The 20413-nt window shown below is 34.7% G+C and overlaps 1 protein-coding gene across 2 annotated transcripts in view; it reads right to left on the reverse strand.

Moving 5' to 3' along the window:
• Positions 1 to 20413, reverse strand: part of Git (ARF GTPase-activating protein GIT1) — an 85401-nt gene that overhangs the window by 38407 nt on the left and 26581 nt on the right. For both annotated transcript variants that reach the window (XM_081771482.1, XM_081771481.1), the window contains exons 8-9: positions 6004 to 6225; positions 78 to 313 (exon numbers count right to left, since the gene is read on the reverse strand). In XM_081771482.1, the coding sequence (XP_081627608.1) occupies positions 78 to 313; positions 6004 to 6225 (458 nt within the window). The remainder of the gene's footprint in view (positions 1 to 77; positions 314 to 6003; positions 6226 to 20413) is intronic.

Below are 20413 nucleotides of genomic sequence, written 5' to 3' on the forward strand. Positions count from 1 at the left end.
AAAGATAGATACACATACGCAAATATCAAATAGTACAAGCTCGTTTTCCTAAATATAAGAAACCAATCTACACCAACCTCTTCTTTCTTATCCTTCTTATTCGTTTCACTTTCTGTAGTGGAAGCATTAGAATTTTCTTGACGATCCTCATCCAACTGTTTTCCAACTACAACATAATCCTCATCAGATGCAACACTATCGTACAACGGTTCATCATCTTGGAGGACCATCTTCAGTTTGGAATCAGCTTCTATTCTGCCGAGTGCATCAAGCACTCGTGCATGGTTCAAATTTTCTTGGCCTTCTTGTAAATCTTAAAAATAAAGTAAGTTTTCTCAACGTAATGCATACTACAACAATCTAAGTTGTATGAGACACAATGAAATGGAAGTCATAGCCATACAAGGGTGATAAAGTCAAGAAACAGTGTGGGTCTACCCTGATAGTTTGAGAAAATGATACGCAAAGTTTGAAGAATGATCAGCAATATCAAGTTGGAATGACTGCGTTATATGACTGCGAGCAGTAGTGTAGAATGGCACCACTGGCAACCTGGATACAAGCGAAACAGAGTTTGAATAAAAGCGAATCAAACCCACGAAATTCATCGGAGAAAAAAGTGAAGTTACATAGATACATGTCTATCATTCCACTCAATATATAATTCGATAAGAAGTTTCGAAAATACACCAATTCTGTGATACGTTGTTTCTCTTTGGAGTATGATGCAAGTGATGCCGCTATTATTACACCACTGCTCCATTCTCTTATAAAATTTGAACCTGGTACTCTTACTCGATATACCTGTCATTATTGCAAACCTTTAGGACAATCGTGCAGTGTTTCTAAATATTATTGTTCTTTCAAATTTTGCATTTGACTCTCCATGGTACATATTGGCATCTAAACTATTAGCTGTCAAAAGTCAACTATAGTGTTTTATTACACTCTAAATCAAAGTTTTCTCGATAACGTAAGATACCAGTATAACGAAATTAACCAGTACATCCGAAATTACATAAAATAAGCCGATTCTTAAAATCTCACCTGTTGTTATATCCACTGGAGGGACATTACTTCAACATGAATTTACTCCCCACCCCAACACACACATACCTACTATAACATCTGAATAATAAAATAATGTAATAAGGTAAATAAACTAAAGAAAGGATGAATTTATTTATACTTATAAAAAATGATGTTAAATTAAGACGAAATTTTCAGTCGTTACACCGAAAAGTTCGAAATTCGTTAATATGAAATGTTTTAACAAACATTAAATAGGGAAAAGGGAAGTAGCCTAAAGCTAATTTTGCGCTTGTGAACATTTCGTTATACTGGCTTTCATTACAGCGTCACTTTACTGTATATATACACACAGGGTGTTTCAAAACAACATCAAGTTTGGGAGGAGATAAGAAAAAAAGTATAGACCAACTTGGCTGCACAAATGCTTCCTTTCGGAGTTATAGGCTGCCGAAAACTTGAAAAAATCAAATTTAAAGGTTCATAGCTCCAAAACTATGGGACCTATCGTAGTCGGGTCAAGACTTCACTTAGGAACTACTACATGCTTTATCCAAATATCCATGTTACAGAATCCTGTTTCCGCAACAATTTTTATAGAGGTAGTTGGTGAGTACTTCAAGTTATATTCCCGTAGCCAAACTCCCTCTACAAAAATTGTAACGTAAGTACCTTAGGATTCTGAAACATGTATATTTGGATAGCGCACATATTAGTTCCTAAGTAAAGTCTTGACCCGACTACGGTAGGTCCCATAGTATTGGAGCTATGGGCCTTTAAAGTTCATTATTTCATGTTTTTGGGAGCCTATAACTTCGAAAGGAAGCATTTGTATACCTAGGTTGGTCTATACTTTTTGCCTGATCTTGATGTCAGGAATCACCTCCCAAACGTTGTCGGTGTTGTTTTGAAACACCCTGTATATATATATATATTAATTTCTTGAATTTTTATTCACGGTGATAAAAGGATGCTCAGAAAAAGAACTATTATATATACAACATGTAAATTTCGTAATAAAAAAGTATATTGATCAATAAAACAATCCCATGCCCTCACTAAATTCTCACTTATTTAAATTTAGGTTTTATATATATATATATATATATATATATATATATATATATATACAGGAAAGTAGGATACTTTAATTCAGAAATCTTCTTAACAGCCATTTGTTTCAAACTAAATATTATCACACACATATTCATCATATAGTTAACTGTTGTTAATACAAGTGGTGAGAATATCGGCTCTTCGATTTTCAACTAATAAGTGAAGTTTTTATTTAGTGAAAGTGTATTAAGGAGTGAAAAATATTATAACTTCAGTAGACTTAAATGGTGAAGCCTTTTTTTTTTTTTCTTTCTTTCTTTTGTTCAAAATTTCGCCAAAAACTGTTATAGTGTTTAAACCAATCGCATAACATCATGAAATCATTAGGATATACAACAATGAGAAGTTCTGTAACGTGCTTTTATTTAACACAATTCAAATTTCTTCAACAAACAAATGGAGAAAAATATTTCAACGAAAATCCTTCTACAATCTCAGAAAGGCCTGGATCCCAATGATTACGAATATTTTGATTGCTCTCACTGTAACAAAATATTTCCTACAAGAAAGGGTTTAAATATACACAAATCGAGGAAGGATTCTACAGAGGAGCTAAATAATAATTCGAACGATTTCTCTGAAGAATTAACACTATTAAAATCTAATACATGGATAATAAAAAGAATACCTAGAGGAGCTAGAAGTGCTGTAGCAAACAAACTTGCCTCAACCATCGTTGATTGTGTAGACCAAAACGATCTCAGCACTTGGAAGAAACTCTTCATTTTCGCTTTCTACTACTTTAAAATTCCAAAAAAGCATGCTGCAACTTCAATCACAAATATTATCAAAAGTAACCTTAATGATTCACATGCGTCCGAAACACCTCCTGTTACAACCAAAAGGCCGAAACTTAAGTTTGATTTGGCTAAAAGTATAATATCTAAAATATCAGACTCTGATACAAGAGGCGCCTTAAGATTATTAACTTCTGATGATACGTTGGCACCTTCTAATGAAGAAACATTTCACTGCCTGGTAAACAAGCACCCGGCTCCATCTAGAACCCTTGAAATGCCGGACCCCCCATCTAATCAAGATTCATCTGTATACGTAAATGAAGAAATGGTTCAGAAAGCTATAAATAATTTTGCGTCCGGCTCAGCGTCTGGGATAGATGGGATTTCCCCTCAACATTTTAAAGACTTAACCTCGAGATCTGCCGGTGAAGCAGGATCTTTTCTTTTGAGTCAGATCACGAAATTGATGAATCTCATCCTTAATGGAAGAGTAAATCAAGAGGTGTGTCCTTACCTGTTTGGAGCTAACCTCTGCGCCCTAATAAAGAAGGACGGGGGAATCAGACCTATTGCCATCGGCAGTGTTTTTAGACGTTTGGCATCAAAGTTAGTAGTGTCCTCAGTCTACAATCAAATTTCTCAGTATCTACAACCTCATCAACTGGGATTTGCAACAGCAAAAGGTAATGAAGCTATCATTCACGCCACTCAAACATTTATACATACTAATAAAAATTCAAACAAGGCCATTCTAAAAATCGATTACAAAAATGCCTTTAACTCAGTTGAACGAGACATCATTTTAAAGGAAGTTAAACAAATCATATCTCAATATTATTCATATTTTTGGCAAAGCTATGCAAATCCATCAACGTTATTTTACAAAGAAAGGAAAATATCCTCATGTGTAGGAGTTCAGCAAGGCGATCCAGCAGGCCCGATCCTATTTAGTCTAGCAATACATTCAATTGCCCTTTCTCTTTCTTCAGAGCTAAATGTCTTCTACCTTGATGACGGAACTCTTGGAGGATCACCACAAACCGTGTTGGAAGATATAAAGAAGTTGATTACAAATTCAGAGAAAATAGGTCTACAAATAAACCCACAAAAATGTGAACTTTTCTTCAATTCGGAAAGAAGCGACCCTAAAATTGTATCTGAATTTTCGAACATATTACCCGGAATACGAATAGTGAAAAATAATGAGATCTCATTGCTGGGTTCACCACTACACGAAGAAGGAATCGAATACCATTTCGAGAAACACCTGAATGATCTCAAAAGAATATCATTCCGATTAGAAAGTTTACCAGCCCACATTGCTTTCTTTTTGCTCAAAAATTGCTTTGGCATTCCTAAACAAATCTACTTTCTCCGAACAGTTCCAACATGGGTCAATCACTCCAGACTTCTACAAATGGATCACATACTGAAGAAAGCGTTACAAGCAACAATAAATTACAATATCAACGAAACGCAATGGACTCAAGCAAGCCTTCCCATCAGAGTCGGTGGTTTAGGCAAAGAAAGGCTTCAGACCTATGCCTTCCTGTCTTCATTTCCTCGTGCCACGGAGCGTTGCCACTCGTTTCCAAAATTATAAAGTATCCAGTTGACGAAGTGGGAATAAGCCATTTGGCAGAGGCTTTGGAAATTTGGAAAGGCATTTACGATGGAAAAACCCCGGTTTTAAAAGAGTCACAGAAACAATGGGATTAAATTATTCTAAATGAGGTAATCGAACACGAAATATTCGCTGAAAACAACATTGAAAGTGCACGCATCAAAGCTTTAAGAGAGAAGGAATCAGGAGCATGGCTACAGTCAACACCATCTATAAACATAGGGACATTCTTGAATGACAACTTTTTCAAAATCTGCATAGGATTGCGCTTAGGCCTGAATATTTGCCATGAATTTATCGCACCTGCAACAACAAGATGGACAAGAAAGGTCTTCATGCTTTGAGCTGCAACAAAAGTGGACGAAGATTTGCACGTCATAGCGAATTAAACAACATAATCAAAAGAACTCTTGCAAGCATCGACTTTCCGAGTATATTAGAACCTCCAGGAATGTTCAGGAACGATGGTAAACGGCCAGACGGAATAACATTAATTCCGTGGAAAAAGGGTCTAAGATTAGTCTGGGATGTCACATGTGTGGATACGTTTGCTCCATCTTATCTACAATCCACAAGTATAAAAGCAGGAAGTGCAGCGGAAGCGGCTTGTTCACGCAAACACTCAAAATACTCTAAACTTAAAGAAGACCATCATTTTATAGCCTTTGCTACTGAAACAACAGGTGTCTCCAGCAAAGAAGCAACTGATTTTTTGAAGAAACTAGGAGCAAGTCTGACAGCAAAAACAGGAGACCCGAGAAGCTATCAATTTTTACTGCAACGTATAAGCATAGCCATACAAAAAGGCAATACTGTCAGTATTTTGAGTTCCTTCCCTTCTTCCCATAAGCTTGAAGAAATCTTTTACCTCAGATAGAACACTTTAACCTGGCATAAGGAGAACACGTGTCAAGCCTGAATCCCTAAAAATAAAAGTAAAAGTGGAATGTTGACCATATATAACGAAGATAGTGTGTTGATTTTTATTTGGTAATGTATATATTGAATATGGATGTGTAGATTATTTAAACCTTGGATCTAAACCTCGAAGATGAACCAATTGTATTATAAATTACCGTATATTTGTTTTGTGATCTAAATATAAATGTAGATCCAATAACCAGGCAAGACAATGTGCATGTATATATATATATTAAGATGATTTGGAATTCAATGTCTCAGCCACGACGAATTATTCACTTTAATGATAATATTGATATAAATATATATTATAATAGAAGATAAATATAAGTAAAGAATATGCTGATACTATATGATGAATATGTATGTGATAATATTTAGTTTGAAACAAATTTCATGTTTTGTTAATAGCTCTCATATATCAATGACAAAATTTTAACAGAAGCATTGGTCTCATTGGTTTTTGTGTTAAATTTACATAAGTAACTTGCAATTAATTCACAAAGGTAACTTCAAATCGTCACTCATTTCCTTACACGCGAGTCACATTAATCACGTTATAAGTATACGTACCATATTCTCTTGGGGAAAGAATTATGGAAGTTGACCCAGATTGTCTTCTTTTAGCATCAGACAAAATATCGATGATGAGTGTCGTAAATTCTCTCCGATTAAATCTCGCCAACTTTTGGCGACCTTGATTTCTTGTGGATGACAGTTCTGGATTAACTGGTAAGAATGGTACTGCGAAGCGATCAGCACCTAAGGCACTTTGTGTTTGCATTGAGGACCATACTGCGGGAACAATAAAATCATAATTATAAAAAAAAAGTCAAAATATGTAAGAACACTGGAATATATATATTTGAGCGTTGGTGATGTAGACTAAGATATTCATAAGACACACAGAGAGTTTTCTTTACAGTAACTTTTAGATAGCAAACAGGTTTTGATTTAAAATACTACAAATTATCAACCACCACATTAAAATTATTCTTACATAATAACAAAAGTCTGACAGAGCAAATTTATTAAAATAGTTCGTGAAAATTGATGAACATGTCGTTTCAGTGATGATTTAATCTATTTGACTTTCTAATCTATTTATGTATTTCATTCTGAATAACTATCAATTTCTAATATGGCTACTAGCTGAAATGCACTATACATGTAATAATTCATTCTGAATTTCATTCAATTTGCTACTATGGAGAATATGGTGTAAGGAAAAATAGACTGTTTCTTCCAGTTCTCATAAAATATAAAATTCATCCGCCATAAGTGCTCATTACTATAAACATTGAGTTGTTAAAACACAAGAAATTGAAGTACAGCCCATATGAAGGGTAAGAGGAAAAAACAAGGAATGTCCATGTGTGTGCTTTAACGGGTGCTTTGCCCTATCCGTTGATGGCTTTTGGTACTATTTGACTGTATATGCCATGCATGCTTAGATGTTGAAATGTCAATGTAAAAAGGGCAAAAGATTTGACTAACCCTATTCTTTATACCCTATTTTCAATATTAAAACGCCGTTTTCTCGAAAATCCAATTTTATGACATTCCTTCTTTTTTTTTCCCCTTACCCTTCATATGATCTGAATGGCTGAGCATTGACCTCACAAGTGAGTATGTATAGCTGGATAGGGAAAAGATTAGGTAGAATAGTGATTAGTGCACCGTCATAGTAAGCCAAAAACCTGAATTCCATTTTAGAATAGTTGTATTATTTTTATCTTTGAAGTTCATTTCAAAATTCCTCACAATTTAAAAGAATATTTTGCTTCCATTGCATGACTGAAATAAACGAAATGGCTGCAGAACTAAACATCGAACCCCATTATTCACTAACACTTGGATTTTTTCGCGACCCACTACATTTTCTTGTGGAATGCCAGTATGGTTGCAGCTGCACGAATTCAATTGCTGCCACCCGTTCAAATTGTTTGTCGTCCCATTAACAAATTTGCAAAATCAATTTGAGGTAATACCGTACGTACTGATCGACTGAAAACTCAGGAAGCTTTTTGATGTTATTACTAAAATCGATCTCCATTATATCATTAAGTGATGACTGTTATCGGAACTGTTGTATACCTGCAGTAAAGAAGTTCCATTTAGGAAAAAAAAAGTGAAACAAAATTGACGACCTTTCTCCCAACATCGATTTTTTTTTTTTTTTTTTTTTTACAGGAATAAGAGATTTATTATCCTTCCACCTCTTTTTAGTTTATCTTCTTGCTTCCTTGTTAAGAAATCAAATATTCTTTGAAGCTGAGTAAGTGTATTTGGCAACGGTCTAGCGTTCTCAAGTTAATCTTTCTCCTAATTAATGTACTCCTCTGTAACCAATTTACGTGCGTGTTTTCTTTACGTGTTGTCTCAAATTCGATTCTAGATGAGAGGTATTTCTTTCAGATAAAAACCCTACTCGAAGTTCGGATCCTACTCTAAACGCTATACCCCTTACTAAATACTAGTTAAATCCAATCAATCAATGTATTTAATATATTCTTCATAACGGAAGAGTGCCACTAAAAACTACCGTATATCTGTATCCAAGCACAGAGAATACTTCTGTTTAAAATGTTAAGTACTGACTGGTGATTTAGATTGATTCTAAACCTTGCCAAAGATAGCAAAAAGGATCACGCGACTTCGTGTATCCTTTTATTATAAGCAACCAACATTTCTTTGCTATTGTACAGGTCGAATAGAAGCTAGGGAATGCTGTAATTTTAAACGACGCAATATCTGTAACCTATAAAACTCTATATAGATATTTATATTTATATTGTACTATCTATCTATTATTACTAAAACAAAGACAAAACTTTTAACTTATAATTATACATCCTCAAATTACTGAAAGAAACAGGTTCTTGTCTCATCAAGACACCCGGGCCATCCTTTGGTTCTCTTTCCACAAGGCGAAAAGTTTTTGTTTATATTCAGTAAGCGTACTATATCAATTAATACTACTATTACATAGTGAAAATTGAAATAAAATATAGTAAATATAGAAGAGGATACATTTATTTCTCCATGGAGTAAAAGAAAAAAAAAAAAAACAAAAAAATCAAATTGTCAAGACAAATTAATGGATAAACATATTAGAATATAATATTCATGGAATGACATTAATATTGCTTTGACAAAACATTCTATCATTAAGTCCTTCAAGAGAACAAAAGAAAAAAAAATACTTGTTTAAAGCTTTAGATTGACTTATTCAAAGGAGTATGAATATGTCATGAAACTTTCAATAATAAAAAGAATGTCTATCTACATATATTATATATTGGAATCACCATTCTTGAGGCCAATGTAATCTCACATTTCAGGAGGCAAAGAAGGATCCATTAAAAAAATGAAGGTATTTTTCAAATGTCTTTAAACGATATATGACTAAATCACTTTGCCATGTCCAAGTTCTCGATTAGTAAGTTGTAGATTTATAGTTGGTAAAGTTTTTTTTCTAAGTTTCCCTTTTCCTAACATGGAAAAAGTTTTAAAAAAAAATCACAGATGGACCATAGATATGTCACACTACGTGGATAATCGTCGTTTGTTATAGCCGTCTTTAACATCAGGTAAGGAATGAAAAGAAAAACTGTTCAATACGTCGTTTCTCCGATAACGTCGCTTCACTATAGCTTTTCCATGCAATTAACTTTCAGATGGTACTATTCCTTTTAAAATTTTCCTAGGTAATCAATAAAATATATATATGCTGGATCATATTTCCTCTCCACTATTTGCCAAGAAGGATTGATGAATAACGATTTTATCAAAAAGACTATAATTTAGGTTATAAACTGGAGACTGGGAATGTCCACAACAGAATAACTGGATGTCCTTACGATGATGGTTTTTGTTTTCTACAATGGCGTCTCGATCTATTAGAACTGGGATAATACTGACTTTTAACTTAAATAGCGGGCGGTACAAGCGGCATCGTTCTTTCCGAAAAACCTATATAATGTTCAAGATGATCTTCCAAACACTACAGTTTTAAGTTCGACGAAAGATTATATTTCAACTCCCCAACCAGTGGCTAAACTGTCTGTTCAATTTTGTAAACAAAAGAGAGAAAAGCGTCGATGGAACACTATTGATCAGCTGCATCTCTATCACTTGGCGTTATAGATAATTATTTACACACGCACGAGGGGTCTTACAAAGTTCTACTACAATTACAACATTAACTTCGTAATACATTAGTATGGCATTAGAATGCAGGGGATAGTCTCGTTAATGTACGGGTCTATTTAAGAAAACGCTCCGGCTTCGAATAATATACCTTTTATCAACTCGACTATCTATTTTTTATTAACATATTTCTGTATCGTTACAAACATTCTTGCATCTATTCATCGCACTACAATATTTAACATTACGTTATTTCATACAGCGTTACACATAAACGCGAAGATTAATTCTCATCTTTCATATATCAATAAATCTAGAAGCCATTTAAAATCTAAATCACAAAACCCGCATAATTACGACAGCAGCGTTTACTCAACTAACGCATGGCATTTCGAAATTCCACCTGCAATGGCTCAATTACCACAAACATAAATTACGACCCACTTTAAATTTCAATCATAATAATTCGTACGACTGTATGTTTATATATTTTTTTTTCATGAAGTTCTCAAAATATGCAGCAGAATCAACAGTTCTGAGCTTTTACAAGATTTACGTAACTACCTTTAATATTTCTACCGGGGAAGCGCCAACGAAAAAAAAACTAATTAATTTGTTACATAGTTTTCAAAATTCGTGTTAGATACAGTATTATTATTATTTCTAGAATATCAGAGTAGCAGTTTAAGATCAACATCAGACTTAAGGTATCATCGATGAGAGAATTTCAAAGTTTATTAGAGTAAAGCTTTACTGTTTAACATCAATTTTCGGATAATATCACGAGACATTAATATTCAAAAATCACGACACTTTTCAGCCATCGAGGGACATCAAAATAAAAGGGATTTAGAGAAAAAAAAGATTTTGAGGAACTATAATCCTCTATGACGTATCTGAGTTCGAAACCCACTCTACGCAAAACATTTAGTTACACAGCATCAACTGTGATCTAGGGTCATACCTTCAAGAAATCCAACTAACGATGAAAAACATTTTTAAAGGAAATAAAAGTAATCATATTTTAAAACAAACGAAATACCAATGGTCATCCCACAAGTTTGATAAGTCTAATTGCAAAACGTCATTTAGCCTAGCAATAATCAGCGTAACCAGAACATATAGTCAATAGCTCAGGAACGAAGGAAAGGAAAGAAAAAAAAACCATTAAATTTGAGCAATTCAAAATCAACGTTTGCGCTGTCGACAACTTCTCACACTTGAGTAAACTTTAATTTCGAGTATACTAAATAAAAGGAGGGCGGAGTATTAACCCATAAATAGTTATGTCCACTATGCCATGAAACTACATAGTAAATAACATTTACAAGCAATGGTTTATTCCATTCCATACTAGTAATATTGGTAGTCTTATCGAGGTTATTCTTTAAAGTTTTAAAATGCAATAATATATTTCTAAATATGCTACTATCCCCACTTAAGATCGACTGAAACAAAACACTCTCACCTTAACCGATTATCGAAAGCAAATTAGTCTAACAATTTCTAAACAGTCAATGTCCATTTTCTAAAATATTTAATTTCCTTATACACAACAAATTATAAATAAAAAAAAGAAAATCCTCTGGGCAACTGCCTTATGAAAACGTTCGCGAAAATAATCAAGATTATTTAATAAATTCTATGACATATCCTTTACTTACATTTAGATATCGTCGGGAATCGAAGTAGAATGCAATAACTACCTGAAACTAATCAAAAGTGTATCGGTAACCTTTAGTTAGCTAAAGCATATTGCTCTCCTTCCGAAATTCTAAAGTAATAGCATAACATGTGCCACTACGCCAACATACAAAATCTTGAATGACATAGGTACTGACGAGAATCGAACCGAATACATCTAGGACAAACTTTCTTACGTTTAACTATAGAACTGACTACTATAATTTATCCAAACCTTTGAATTTGCTACCAGACGAAAAACATCTTTGGTAAAATAGGGGAAGTGCAGGGAGGCTAAACCGAGCATTGAACCTATGGCTCCCCATTCGGAGCACCTCTCCTATTAATCTGATTGTTACTACATAACCCTAGATTACTTTTTAGCATAAGTAATTGAATGGATTATTCTTGGCTATTAGCTTCACTCACACTACCGTATGCAATAATTAAAATAACGATCTCAAATTAATATCCAAACTATTCTAAAATACGATAATAATAATAATTTTGAACTGTACAACTCAATCGTACCTTAAGACTAATCACTTTCAGGGCGAATATGGTACTACATAAGTTTTTTTTTTTAATTTCAAATGCAACTAATTTCACTGTATATTTCGATTTTGACAGAACAATATCTATTGAATTCGTATTAAATGAGAAGGTTAACTATTCCATTTACAAATGAACTAAACTTATAAAACAAATGTGTACGAAATTGTTGGATTATTGTGCTAGTATCGTCGAGCAAAACATATAGTATTAAATTTCTATATAAAGTAACCATTCCAGAAAATAATAACTGACAAACTTAGATATCCACTACTCGCCTGCCCTAGCTCGCTGTACACTGTGGCCCCGGGAGGCTCCGGTAATTTTTTTTAATAAAAAACAGGATTCGTGAGCTTCCACCACTCATATATCAGAATACAGTAATTTTTGTAACCTGATACAGCAGCTTAAAAATAGTGATTATCATACTAGAGAGAGTTCGTGGTTAAACATCGATCCTAATTTTCTATTTCGAGTCAGATATATACATATATTTCTTGATATATATATATATATTTCTTTTAGCCTAGTTAGGAATAAATCCCTGTTACAGAGGTAACCAGAAAAAGTACAAGAGATCCTGATGTGCTTTAGAACTATTATCGTAAACATGCCTTTTTTTTAATTCGACACTGTAATTGTACTAGGTGATAAATATAGTTATTATTAATATAGCTGATAAATATTGAGACAGAGCACTTTACTGAAAACTGCGTGTAACTATTGCGTTATACGGCACGAGAACAATCTCAAAACAACGCTGTCACGTCTGGTGGGCATTCAAGGCCTGCATAACCCTAAATTCAACAATGGAATTATGCACGTACTGAACATTCGCCGAACAAAATAACAGGCACAGTGAATAGCATATTTATTACTAACAGAAACGTACGTGCTTTATTTACTTATCCTCAGAGTTTACTATGCAAATATTAAACAATATTGGCCACATGACTAAATCTCAAATTATTTATCCTTTCCACAATCCAATTTTGCCACACAGTATTACAGTTATTCTTCATCGGTAAGACTATCATCACTTATATCAAGCAAGTTAACAATAAGCATGGCGGAATAAACAAAACATAAATTTTAAACATCAAGTAATTTAAATTTCTCTATGTCCTACTTTTCATATCGAGGTAATTGCTGTCATATACAATGATAATTACTACAACTATGGTGCTAACCCGGAGAGGAAGAAGAGAGAGATTCGGAAATTAACCACTCATTATCACAATAAATTCTGTTACATACCAAAATAAAGAATTATGGTTGACCCCTTTTTGTCTTCCTTTCACTTTCAAACGCCAATATCACAACTTAAATTTCCGGTAGGCCTAATTGTTGAATAGTTGGGAGTCAACTTGAAGTTTCTCTCTCTCCGTTATAACTTACCGCTTAGGTTGGGGAGGATATCATACATTTTCTATTATTCTTTCCCTAGATTTCGAACAAAACCTAGGGAAGCTAAATTACAAGATCTTATTTTCTTCAACCGCCGCCATTAATACACACTCTCCTCTCGCGTTCTCTTTTTTTTGAGCGAGAAGAAAAAGAAGAAGACTACTAATTGGTCTATACTAAGCGTGATTTAGCTCACAGCTCTGATTGGCCACAATCATAATATTCACGGAAAATCTGGCGAAGAAAATAAAAACAATTCTCTTCTTCCTTTTCGAAGGCACCGAAATGCAGTATTTCACCTCTATATTATGACAAGACACTAACTCGACTAATTATTGTTATCAATTACTAATCGCGAAATACGTTTAGTAAAATTTATCAACAGAAATAATATGTTATTTAGTATAATAAAATAAAAGTTTCTAGACTTACTAACGTAATTTAAAATATCCTAAATGGAACGAAATCATTCATGGGTTCGTTACATTTCTCTCGGCGGTTTGAGAAAAATTTTGATAATTCAAAATTTTAACCGTATGCTAAAAGCTTTTGACGTAAATGTATATATATTTATGCTAAGATCTTACCTCAACTAAACAGACTGACATTTCTTCCTTTATTTAATTCATTAACATTGTATTTAATGGGAAAGGATAATCTTTCAATAATTCTTCCCGTTTGCGCAAGGAACAATTAAATAATTTTAAATTATGAAAATTCTGCGTGCCTTCATTTTCTCCAGTTAGAGTATGTAGTACTGCACTATTTCGTAAAATTTTACTTATCACGTACGGTCCTACATAACATTGTAGCCATTTGCTGGTTTCTCTTTTAAGAGCAGATGACAAGTGATGAGTTTTAATCATTACTAATTCACCTTCGTTTAGTACCAGTTGATTGGACTGTTTCTTCTGAACTCTCTTATTAGATTGTGAGTGGACAATTAAATGCTTACGGGTATTATCAACCGCTTTTAACTCAGGCGGCCAAGGAAATGATCTTTTGAAAGCATCTGTAGCTGAATAAGATAGGAATATTTCTGAAGGCGTACATCCAACACTAGCACAAAAGGAATGATTAAGCAACTCCTGTATATGTTGAAGGTACTTCACCCAGTTTGTTTGGTGGGTTCCACACTCTAGACGAATAATTCTGTTAAGCTCTTTGTGACTACGTTCGGTTACGCCATTGCTAGACGGAGAATAACTAGATGTATAGATGGGTTGAACGTTCTTTTGTAAGCAATAATCCTTCCAATGTTTAGAAAGGAATTGGGAACCTTTATCCGAAATAATATAACGTGGATATGGGAACAAATAAAAATAACGTTTCTCAAGGGTAGTAATTATCTCTTTTGTATGGGCCGTTCGCAAAGGGAAATAACAAACAAAACGTGTATATATATCTATGATCGACAATATATAGTAATATCCTTGACTACCTGGAAGCTTGCCTACAATATCAATTCCCAATTTATCATGTGGAGCTTCTGCTTCAATATGACACTCTTCTTTCATGATAGCGCGATTAGAAAATTTTGTCTGCGCACAGTGAATGCAATCACGTATATATTGTTTAACATCTTGTTTCTGTCCCTTCCAATAAAACAAAGATCTGCAAAATTGGAAACATTTCCGAACACCAAAATGTCCTTTATTGTGAATTAACTGAATAATCTTGGTAGTGTTCGCTTGTGGGATTACCAACAGCCATCGCCCTGTGTTACTTACTTTATAATATAATAATCCCCGATAAACTGTGATGTTATCATTCTCGCGAGCATCTTCGAACGATCCCTTTAATTTTTGACAGAAGCTATCTGTCGCCTGGTTTTCCCGTATGTTTTCCAAATCAAAGTCTGAATAATCAGATAATTCCAAGAAATTAACGTAATAGGTTTCAGGCTCGAAGCTGATTTCTGGAGGATTCCGGCTTAATGTATCAGCAACGAAATTAAGCTTTCCAGCATAGTGTTCGAATGTTAAATCAAATTTTTGAAGTTTTAACAAGATTCTAGTAGTACGAGGGTCCAGATTCTTCAACGTGAAGGCATGTGTAACCGCCGCATTATCTGTGTGCACATAGGTTCTATGCCCCATTATATATTGCTGAAAATGCTCACAAAGAAATAAAACCGATAAAAGTTCTAATTGGAATACAGATAACGACAATTCACATGACTTAACTCGTCTACTTGCATAGCCAATCACGTTTTGCTCCTCTTTATCATCCAGATTTTGAGACAGGTATCCAGCCAAATTCTCCATACTGGCATCACTATATAGATGAAAGGGAAGAGAGAAATCTGGCTGGCCTAATGCCGGTGGTTGACTCATTATTTCTCTCAATTGTTTAAATCTATTTAACGCTTCTTGGTCCATAGTAAATTTTACATCTTTTTTAATCAAATTGTAAAGTGGTGCTGTTAAACTAGCAAAGTTAGGTACAAATTTTCTTCGCCAACCAATTAATCCCAAAAATTTACGCATCTGCTTCTTAGTCTTGGGTGTAGGGAAACACCGAATTGGTTCATTATGTTTTGGATCTACCTGAATCTTTCCTCCATCTATAATATGTCCAAGGAAATGAATTTCAGTCTTAATAAAACTACATTTCCTAAAATTAAGCGAAAAATTTGCCTTTTCAAAAATTTTAAAGGTCTTTTCCAAATGATCCAAATGTTCGTCTACGGTATTACTCTTGACGAGAACATCATCCAGGTACAAAAGGATAAATTGGTTCTCGGATGGGTTAAAGAACGTATTCATAACATGTAGAAAAATGGCAGGGGCAGACTTTATGCCTTGGGGCAGAACCGTCGTGACATATTAACGTCCCCTATATATGAAACTTGTGCACGGGTACGAGTCTGGATGGAGACTGATACCGTAATATGCGGATGAACAATTAAAATTTGTGAAGAAACTGGCCTGCGCAACTCGGTTTAAAATTTCTGCAATAGGTTCTACTTGCACCTTAAATGCAATTACCTTTTTGTTGGTAGCTCTAAGGTCCAAGACTGGACGAACACCTCCAGTGGCTTTCCGCACAACATGGACTGGATTGCGATATGGTGAAAGTTGTGGTTTCGCTATCCCTAAATCTATCCACTTTTTCAACTCAATTTCAAATTCATCCTGCATTGCTTGCGGAACTGAATAATATGGCCCAACGACAGGTTCGTTATCTATAAGCTGAATTTTGTAGGGAGCGGTCCTAACTTTACGCGGATATTCTGAAAACAGCCACCTATATCTTAGTAAGATTTGGCATAAGCGTTCACGTACTGCCCCTGATAAATCTGCTCGAGATTCAACGTATTGTTTTATTTCTTCGATTGTAACATTACAAGAAGTCTCTAAAGTTGGTTCAGTCATACTTTCCTTCTCTGTAAAAAGGTCACTATTATTATTATCTAAATTAGCAGAAGAGATTGCAACCAATAATACATTAGGCTGATCAGTTTTGATTTTTACCACATTTCCGGCCAAATCTTGTAACTGAATTTCCTTATCTTTACGATTAATGATCGCCTGATATTTATCAAGAAATGGACAACCAAGTATTAGGTCCGTGCGGAGATATTTTATCACAAATATAGGAATTTCAAAAATATGCCCTTGAATATTCAAATTAAAGGTCTGTACTCCTTGAATAGAAAATTTCTCCTGGCCTGCGAAAGCTCCAACAGTTAAACCCGAATACGGACGAAGTTTTGCAGATGCAAACTTACTACTTATAGACTTCCATATACCCCAATCCATTACGCAAATTTCGGCTCCTGTGTCTATCATACACTTCAGATTTACCCCCCCCCCTATTGTTCCTTTAATTACAGGTGACGGAGAGAAATAATGCCCTCCGTTTTCTGACACTTCATCTTCGATAACAAAATTAACATTGAATCTAAGCTCATCGGTGATTTCTGAATTAGTTAAAATCAGAAAAGGATTATCTACATTCTCTGGAACTATCTTTTCTAAGTTTTCGACGGGAATATTTTCCCTTTCGCAGTTACGTCCTCCCATCGCAGAAAGTAACTGCGAATCTAGTTTTCCGAGCTGTGGGGTAGTGCTTCCGTAGGAGGATTAGTATCATTATTGCGATTATCTAAGGGCGGTTCCCTACCCGGCCTTCCTTCGGAGTTCAGACTTCCTCTAGATCTATAATTTCTCTGCCTACCACGACCATTAAATCGAACATCTTGTCCCCCATTGTCAGTCGGTCTTTCATATGTTCCACCTCGAAAAGGATTTGAATTAGAACTATTACTATTACTCAGATTGCTTCCATTACCTGAATTATCTCCTTGGCGATCACCATCGTTAGGTCCTCTAGGTCTCAAATTCTGGAAATTATTTCTCCAGTAATGATTAAAATTCTGATAACCTCGCCGTCCCCGACTAGGATAACTTGGATACCGATTATCGTTTGTCCAATTATGTTGACTTCGACCATTCATACTCCCAGAGGTCAACGAAGAATAACTTAAGAAATCCGTTTGGCTACTACTGTCCACTCGGTTATTAGATTTGACAGCTCTAAATTGTCTAACATTAAATCTACGATTATTAACTGGTAACTTAACATGAGGGAACGTTTCTTTTGGGTGTCCTGACAGAGCAGCTACCTTACTCATTAGTTCGTCTACATCTGTGCATAAGTGCGCCGCAAGTAACCGAGATTCTTCAGATGGGAGGCAATTTATTACAAGATCAATAATCTCGGCGGAATTAGGTAATTCCGTTATGCTGTAATAACACTCGACAAGATACCAGGTAAAATCTAATAGAGTAGGAAACTTAGACTTATCGTATCTCATCGCATGTAATGCCCGTTTCTGCGCACGTTCAATTCTATCATTACAATACTGACCCTTAAATAACCTCACGAAATCTGCGTACGTGTGGATTTCGTGTGCAACTGAACGATACCACGCTTCGGCCGATCCAGTAAGACATTTCTCTGCTATTAACAACGCATGAGTATCTGATAACTGATATAAATCCATACATCTTTGTAACTTTCGCAAAAATTGTTGAGGGGCACCAGGACTGATGTCTCCCGAGTAAATAGGAAAACTATTTAAATCTTTCATCTTTAATCCAGATTGGAAAAAAGTTCCAATAGGCCTAGTTGGCGCTTGGGGTATGGGTTGATTCATTATTTTCAAAGATGGATTCTCGCCTGCAGTTAAAACTGGATGCCCTCCACAAGGAGGTTTAACCACTGGATTTTGTTTTAAATTAGGCACCACATTTGGCCTAAGGTTACCCCACTCAACGTTGGAGGCTCTATCAATAAAAGTGAAATCCATGGGCTTTTCATACTGTGTCCCATTACGGATGTCACCCCCATTATAAGGCCAGTTAGCAGAAATGTCTTGCAAATTAGGATTTCGACTCTCAACACTCGGCTTTAATGTTACAGGAGGGGTTGGATTTACAAATTCCACATTCGCTGATGAATTACTAAACACTCCTACCGCATCAATGCCCTTTTCGGCAGCTTTTGTTTCCATATGGTCAAAAGTTTTTAAATGCAAACTCTTACATGGAGATTCTACATTAGCAGTCCCTATTTTGTATAATTCATTGACTCTAATTTCTAACTTTTCCATTCTCTCATTTACACAAGCAACTTCCCCTTTAGTCACTAATTCAGACAACTTATTGTGAATTTCCCTTTGCTCTGCACTTAACTGCTCTAAGCCATTGCAACTTTCAGTTAACCTTTTCTGCATTATTTGAACTTCTGATTGACATTGATTTACCTGTGGCGTAAGAACTTGTACATTTCGATTTTGATTTTCAACTACTACCTTAAGAGTATCTACCTCAGATGTTAAATTCTCAACAATTACTTTACAATTAGCTACATCTGTGTCAGTTTTCTCAATATGTTCATTAAGTTCATCCATCACTATCTTTAATTCCCTTTTGGCTTCTATTTGAACTTTATCAATTCGTACTACTAAATTATTAATCGAAGCCGAGAGATTTTCTCTAGTTTCGGCCAGATCCCGCTTCAAATCATTACTACTTTCATTTATATCCCTTTGTATCCCTTCTCTCATATCTAACATCATTTGTTGCATCATTTCTCTAAAAGCTTGTAATGACACGGCCTCACTCGACACCTCTCGTATAGGGGTGGAGGTGGCACGGGGGACACCCGCAGGTATCTCCTCATCATTCTCATTATTTACTTTGACTTTCTTAGCCTTCTCATCGTTAGTTAGCACCGACGCTAACATGGACGTTTTACATTTATCACAATACCATGGAGTTACATTCTGCATCTTACTATCTGTTTCCGAAGTCTTCGGAAGACCGAGACACCTGTAATGATGCCAGTAGTTACATCGGTCACATCTAGCAGCATACTTATTGGCTGACTCATCAGAATCATTTCCACAACATCTGTACTCATCTTTAGTTTTCGTTACACTAGCGAGACTATCTCCCGTATTATCCATACTTTTTCTTTACATCAATATCCACAAAATATGAAAATTAGTCTTAATACCAAGAAAATTATTATACTTTCTCTTATGTTATAAAATGTCCCTCTCTCTCTCTTCCTTCGGGCTTTATGCACCATAGTTGCAGCAATTACCATTTTTCACTTATTATACCTTAACTCTAACATTCAAACCAAAAGATAGCATGGTCTCCAATGAGACAAGTCCTAAGTCAACAGTCGCCAATCTGTAACCTATAAAACTCTATATAGATATTTATATTTATATTGTACTATCTATCTATTATTACTAAAACAAAGACAAAACTTTTAACTTATAATTATACATCCTCAAATTACTGAAAGAAACAGGTTCTTGTCTCATCAAGACACCCGGGCCATCCTTTGGTTCTCTTTCCACAAGGCGAAAAGTTTTTGTTTATATTCAGTAAGCGTACTATATCAATTAATACTACTATTACATAGTGAAAATTGAAATAAAATATAGTAAATATAGAAGAGGATACATTTATTTCTCCATGGAGTAAAAGAAAAAAAAAACAAAAAAATCAAATTGTCAAGACAAATTAATGGATAAACATATTAGAATATAATATTCATGGAATGACATTAATATTGCTTTGACAAAACATTCTATCATTAAGTCCTTCAAGAGAACAAAAGAAAAAAAAAATACTTGTTTAAAGCTTTAGATTGACTTATTCAA

The sequence above is a fragment of the Thermobia domestica genome, chromosome 9 (assembly GCF_964235325.1).
Source record: "Thermobia domestica chromosome 9, izTheDome1.hap1.1, whole genome shotgun sequence".
Lineage (NCBI taxonomy): Eukaryota > Metazoa > Arthropoda > Insecta > Zygentoma > Lepismatidae > Thermobia > Thermobia domestica.